Source organism: Lactuca virosa, chromosome 5 (genome assembly GCF_052849685.1).
Source record: "Lactuca virosa cultivar CGN04683 chromosome 5, Lactuca_virosa_CGN04683_v6, whole genome shotgun sequence".
NCBI lineage: Eukaryota > Viridiplantae > Streptophyta > Magnoliopsida > Asterales > Asteraceae > Lactuca > Lactuca virosa.
In genome coordinates this window covers 426,373,602-426,380,613 of record NC_136430.1, presented here as the reverse complement: position 1 = coordinate 426,380,613, position 7,012 = coordinate 426,373,602, and the positions used below count along the sequence as shown (strand labels likewise).

Here is a 7,012-nt window from a genome sequence, read left to right as displayed (position 1 = left end):
TTAAAAAAACATATATCAAAATACATATTTACACTTCTAAAAATATATGTATATACTTATATAAACATGTTTATGAATGAACAAGTTTTTTTTATTGATATGTATATTTTTAAATACATAAAAATACGTATTTGTAGTTCTAAAAACATATTAATTTGTTTTTTTTACATCTTAAATGGTTTATCCAAGAAAAAAAATCCATACACACACACACACACACACATATATATATATATATATATATATATATATATATATATATATATATATATATATATATATATATATATATATATATATATATATATATATATATATAGTAACGTCCGTGTTTCTAGGCTAGACATTAATATTGACATAATGGTCTAGGCTAACCTTTGTAACTCATTTAGAAGAAATGAAAAGGAATTATGTGAATATTATGTGAATTATGTGTTTTATGCTTAATTATTAGGGTTTAATTAATTAAGAATAAAAATGAGCGTCAAAATTAAATATTAGATAAAGCCGATATCTATTAAGAAACTTGTAGTGGGCGTGACAAGGATTACGGATATATAAAGAATGCCGAAATCCGAGTTATAACGAAGAAGTTATGACCTGTCGAAGTTTCACGATAAACCGGCACGGTGCCGAATGTCGTAAAAAGTGAGTTTTTGATAAACTACTTTCTAGCCTTAGTGATGTAAACGAAACTTGTAGTGTTCGTTAAACCGAGAGTAGGTATAAAAAGAACACCCAAATCTCACTTCGTATGAGGAAGTTATGATTTTTCGAAGTTTCAGCTTAGCAGTAGACAGCTAAAAACTCGAATTTTAGATCGAGTGCTTTTTAGCCGAAACGAAATAAACGAGAATCGAAGGTCTCGTCATTAGTAGCACAACGGTAAAAAGACAGACGAAAACGGACGTCGGATGAAGAAGTTATGAATTTTTAACGGATTTCCTGTCCCGATCTGTTAAAAATAATAATTTAAAAATTAAAGTCAAAATTAGCCGACAAAGTCTAAACGAAAACGGAGCTCGTATGCGAAAGTTATGGATTTTAGAAGTTTTGGCGCGAAAATCGAAAAATTTCCCATGAATAGTGCCAGCCACATCATCCTTCACATGCAGCCTCCACGTGGCGTCTTCTGATTGGACCGCAGCCTCGCGTGGCACCCGCTGATTGGGCCGAAGTCGTCATCCCCTTTCCCCATTGGACCGAAGTTCGGTCCACTTAGAAGCGTCCACCTGTCCGAGCTTCGCACGTGGCCTTCGCAGGAGCTGCCCCGTGTCCGACCTTGCTGAGTCATCCGAATCGTGGCGCGTCCGAAGACCGACGCGTGTTTGCTGACTCCTCGCATCCGAAGCCACCTGCCTCGCCTCGCATCGGATACCTGGCCTTCGGATCTGCTGCCGCGTGTCCTCGGTGATGACTCCCTTCAATCGGCCGACTTCGGATTCTCCCCCATAAATAGAGGGCATGTGAGATTGCCCGAGTAACTTTGGGATTTTGCCCTTTTTCACCCCTAAACTCATATTTTTAGCATTTTGACTTCCCCCGAAGCCCCGAGATCATTTCCAATGCCCGGAACACGTCCCGGAGTGCCCGAGAAGCCCGGTAAATTTATTTTTTCGGTTACGAAGCCCGACCCTCGCAGAGCCCGGTTTCTCAATAAAACTCCAGGTTTTATTAGAAACGATCATTCTAGGCAACGAAGTGCTGTCCGGTTATCGTTAAATCAAGTGAGTGTATAGTTACTTTCACCTTACACATAGATATGAAGTATTTACCTTGAAATACGTGCTATGTGTAAATATATTAATTGTTAATTTGAGGTGACTGTTGAATTGATGTTTTATACAAGTTTTAAACTGTATATGTATTTTTATCTACAAATACGTTGGGTAAAACATGGGTAGATGAATTAGATGATGTGTGATGAAATAAAAGTGATGAGAGGTACCGATGTTTAAGATGATCTAGTCATCTAGCAGAGTATAGACAACGGCCACAGACTATTTTAGATAGTCTAGTGGAACGTTAGCAGACTTGTAATCGGTAAGTATGTTTGAACTATATGTTCATAAGGTGTTCTCGAACTATATGTTCATTAGGTGTTTTTGAACTATGTGTTAATCCGATAGTTCTTCTTTTTGACACTATTATGTGTCGAGGTACGGGAACGTACGGGAGTACTTTATTAGTATTTTCCCTATACTCTTATTTTGAAGAGCTTTGGAGTCTTTGTTTCTTCTATGAAGTGATCGGACGAGCTTCATGAGTCAGCGTTTCCGATGCCGGATAGGACGCGTTTGGAGGTTATACACCTCACGATATTCAGACCACAGCCTAGGCATTAGTCGGTGTTTCCATTTTCGATGCCGGATAGGAGTGAGTCTGGGGGTTCAGACCACAGCCTAGGCATTAGTCAGTGTTTTCATTTCCAATGCTGGATAGGGGTGAGTCTGGGGGTTCAGACCACAGCCTAGGCATTAGTCGGTGTTTCCATTTTCGATGCCGGATAGGAGTGAGTCTGGAGGTTATATACCTCACGATGTTCAGACCACAGCCTAGGCATTAGTCAGCGTTTCCAATGCTGGATAGGGGTGAGTCTGGGGGTTCAGACCACAGCCTAGGCATTAGTCAGCGTTTCCAATGCTGGATAGGGGTGAGTCTGGGGGTTCAGACCACAGCCTAGGCATTAGTCAGCGTTTCCATTGTCGGATAGGGTGCATCTGGGGGTTATATACCTCACGATATTCAGACCACAACCTAGGCAAAGTTCGATGATGGATAGGGTGTGTCTGGGGGCTACATACCTAACGATATTCAGACCACAGCCTAGGCATTGATAACTACCCCTGACTTAATTGTCTTGTGGTTCTTTCTTTTACGAACAAAGGTTCTTGGTTAAACTTATTTCAGTCATTCGATATCTTTATCGATCCTTGTTTGCTGCTAGGGGATTTCCGAAGCAGTTTCGTTAGTTGGTTGTTCATATCGATCCTTTAGGCTAGATCTAGTAAGATCATTGTATAGGATCAGTATGTGGGGATCGATGTTGTTAGTGCTTGTAGTATAAGCCTTGGGCAACGATGGACTTCGTGCCTATTCCTTAGGATGAATCCTTAGGAATGAGTGATAGTTGATTCTTAGGATAAATCCTTAAGAAATAAATAAGACAATGGGGATTGGGTAATTGGGTTGATTGTTTGATGTTTAAGCATAATAAATTATTTATTGTGGGTTGAAAACCCTATATGCTCACCAGGCTCCCAAGCCTGACCCACTCAGTTTAATTGTATCACAGGTATCGATATGAAGTTGCTTTACACTGAGAGATTAAAAGAGAAGTAGATCACTAGTGTAAATGAATGTAAGTTTTGTTTATGCTTATGTTTTTCTATTGACAATGACATCCCAATGGTTTAAATGAATAAAATACATTTCTTCGGAAATGATTTGATAACATATTTATTATGTTTTTCTGGGAACAAATTCCGCAACACTTTTAATCAAATGATTACTCTGAAATTATTTCAAAAGCATAAATTAAACTGGTCTTTTATGGCCGTGAATTTGGGGATGTCACATATATATATATATATATATATATATATATATATATATATATATATATATATATATATATAAAGAATTAACATTAAAAAATGTAAATACAATATTTAATTAAATTTTTTTCGTTTATAAATATGATTTTTCTGCTTGAATACGTATAATATGAAAAAAAAAATACATAGGGTAAAAGTGTTAAAAAATTATAAACTTAAGGGTAAAAACATAAAAAAACTGTAAACTTAAGGGTTTTTTTGCGAAGTTAATATAATGGTAACCTGTTATCACCGGTAAAAAGGTAAACCGAACATTTTTTGGAAAATGTTAGGGTAAAAACGGACATAAAATTCAACTTTGGGCAAAACCGACAAAACCCTGAAAACTTGAGGGTTTTTATGATATTAGCCCAAATAAAATTTAGGACTTTCTTGTCAAATCGTCAATTAGGACTTTACTGTCAAAAAAATAAAGTTCAGGACTTTCTTGTCAAATCGTTGAAAATATTGGGACTTTAGTGTATATATCATTTTTTTGTTAGAAATTTAATGGTATGATACTCTTTAAGCATAAAAGTTATTGAAACCTTCTCTAGTAAGTTGATTCCTATTGAAATCTTTAACGTTTGCTTCTTGTTAAATCGTTTTTTTAATCTCAACAAACCGCCATTAAAAAAATGGAGATAATCAAGAAAGAAAGAAAGAACCAGAGTTGAGTTTGCTTTTTGCAGTCCCAAAAATAGAGAAATAAGAAACCGAAAAAAACAAAATTTCTCTTCTTTTCAATATCGGTTTGTTGAGATTAAAAAAACGATTTAACAAGAAGCAAACGTTAATGATTTAAATAGGATCTAACTGACTAGAGAAGGTTTCAATAACTCTTATTCTTAAAGAGTATCATACCATTAAATTTCTAACAAAAAAAAAAGATATATACACTAAAGTCTCAATATTTTCAACGATTTGACAAGAAAGTCTTGAACTTTATTTTATTGACAGTAAAGTCAATTGACGATTTGACAAAAATATCCTAAACTTTATTTTTTTGACAAAAAAATCCTAATTACCGGCTAACCGGAAAAAAATAGTAAAAGTGTCAAAAACTGCCGGTAATTTGGACTTTACTGTCAAAAAAATAAAGTTTAGGACTTTCCTGTCAAATCAATAAAAATATTGGGACTTTAGTGTATATATCCCTTAAATAAATGAGTGTTTTTTGGGTGTTCTTAATGTTTGTACTTTGTATAAACAACTTTATAATATACATATAGATTGTGTTTTATAAAGTAAATAGAATAAAAGTTATAAATTTAATAAATAAGAAAATTAAAAATCAATGTCAATAGAATTGTATATTTATAAAACATCTTCAACATAAAGACTAAAGAGTCAAACCTTGTGAGCGGAACAACCAAAGTAGAGATCCATCTATAATCAATTGCCACCCATTACAGAAATTAGCCATCCAATCTCCGAGAGAGAGATATGGCGGAGCATGGCAGAAGAGGGTGGCAGCTGGTGCTGATATCAAGTCCACTTCAAGGCCACATGACGCCCATGCTCCAGCTTGGCTCATACCTTCAATCGAAAGGGTTCTCCATAATCTTTGCTCACTCCGAGCTCAACCCACCAGACCCTTCTAATCACCCTGACTTCATCTTCCTCCCTCTGCCGGATAACTTATCCGGCACAGGCATCTCTTCCGGCATCAATCAGTTCTTGAAAGCTCTCAATGAAAACTGCAGACCCCATCTCGAGAAACACCTGATTCAGATGATAAATACACAAAAGGAAACATCTGAAAAAGAATCAATCGTTATCATCTATGATAGCCTCATGTTTTTTGCCGGAAACCTCGCCGGCGATCTGGGTCTACCCTCCATCATCTTGCGCAGCAGCTGTGCAGCCTTCCTTCCTAGTTACTGGATCATCCCGCAGCTCCATCAAGAAGGTCGATTTCCTGTACAAGGTAATCGGCAATCCAAAACCCACATAAACAAACAATCTAAGTACTAAATTCTGCTTTAAAGATTCTTTTTTGCAGGAAATGATTCCAGAGTTCCATCCATTCAGATACAAAGATCTACCCTTTATTGGCCTTCCAATACAAGAAGTCCTTGATTTGATCGCAATGATCAGCCCCAAAACACCCCCTTCTGCTTTCATTTGTAACACCCTCGAATGTCTTGAACAGTCAACACTGACCCAGATTCGCCATCACTACCAAGTTCCGATTTTTACAATCGGCCCGTTGCACAAAACATCTCCAACTCCTTCCACTAGCTTCCTTAAAGAAGATACCAGCTGCATTCCATGGCTAGATAAACAATCACCCAAATCAGTAATTTACGTAAGCTTAGGAAGCTTAGCAACCATAGATACAAAAATAGCAACTGAAATGGTATGGGGCATAGCCAACAGTAACCAGCCCTTCATATGGGTGGTTCGACCGGGTTCGGTTCACGGGTGTGATTGGATCGAGTTTTTGCCGGAGGATTTGGTAAGCGAGATGAAGGTGAGAGGTATGATCGTAAAGTGGGCACCCCAGAAGGACGTATTGGCACATTCTGCAGTTGGAGGATTTTGGAGCCATTGTGGTTGGAATTCGACTTTGGAAAGTGTATGCGAAGGGGTTCCGATGCTGTGTCAACCGTTTAGTATCGATCAAATGATGAATGCTAGGTATTTGAGTTATGTCTGGAAGATGGGTTTGGAAATGGTTGTGGAGAGAGGGGAGATCGAGAGTGCAATCAGGAGAGTTTTGGTGAGCAAAGAAGGAGAAGTGATGAGGCGTAGGGCTATGGGGATTGAAGAACAGGTTAGAGTTGCAGTTACCCATGGCGGTTCTTCACGAAACTCCATGAATGATTTGGTAGAGTTCATATTGTCATTGTAATTTAGGTAGCATCCACATTGATGTTTCTAAAGTATCATTGAAAGTTGCCGGATAGAGTAATTTAGAATGCCATTTTCTAGTAGGGTTATATATACATAAATGACTGAAATCGTTGATGGTTTTTTTGTCGCTCACAAAAAAACTGAGTTTGGTCGGCTTTGAAATAACTAATATACCTTTTAAATATTTTGTTTTAATTTGTTTCTGACATATTTAAAAACTGGTTCATATGGTGGGTAGGCTAACTTTAGAAACACTACATATCTGCTCCATTAGTTTCAAAAAATGGCATAGATTGTCCATTTTTTTAAACATTCCCTCTAGTTGCCATTATTTTTTTAAATGAACGATTTTTTATAGTTAAAATTTCAAAATTTGTCCATATGCTTTTCATAAAGTGTCAAGTTGGTTTTGTTTTAACCATCATCTCCTCGGCCATCGCCTTCAACATGCACCAACACCATCTTCGGAAACTGCCACCACCTTATGCCGCTACCACCACCATCATCAATGGTGAATCTAGAGCAAAAAATCACGTGGTTCCCAAATTAAGTAAATT

At 37.0% G+C, this 7,012-nt stretch overlaps 1 protein-coding gene across 1 annotated transcript; it reads left to right on the top strand.

Annotated features, from left to right (window-relative positions):
- Positions 1–4,954: 4,954 nt before the first annotated feature.
- LOC145112869 (UDP-glycosyltransferase 76H1-like) lies at positions 4,955–6,650 on the top strand. The gene is made up of 2 exons (XM_079048988.1): positions 4,955–5,526; positions 5,588–6,650. The coding sequence occupies exons 1-2, from the start codon at positions 5,043–5,045 to the stop codon at positions 6,451–6,453; spliced, it is 1,350 nt and encodes a 449-aa protein (XP_078905114.1). The 5' UTR covers positions 4,955–5,042; the 3' UTR covers positions 6,454–6,650.
- The last annotated feature ends 362 nt before the right edge of the window (positions 6,651–7,012 follow it).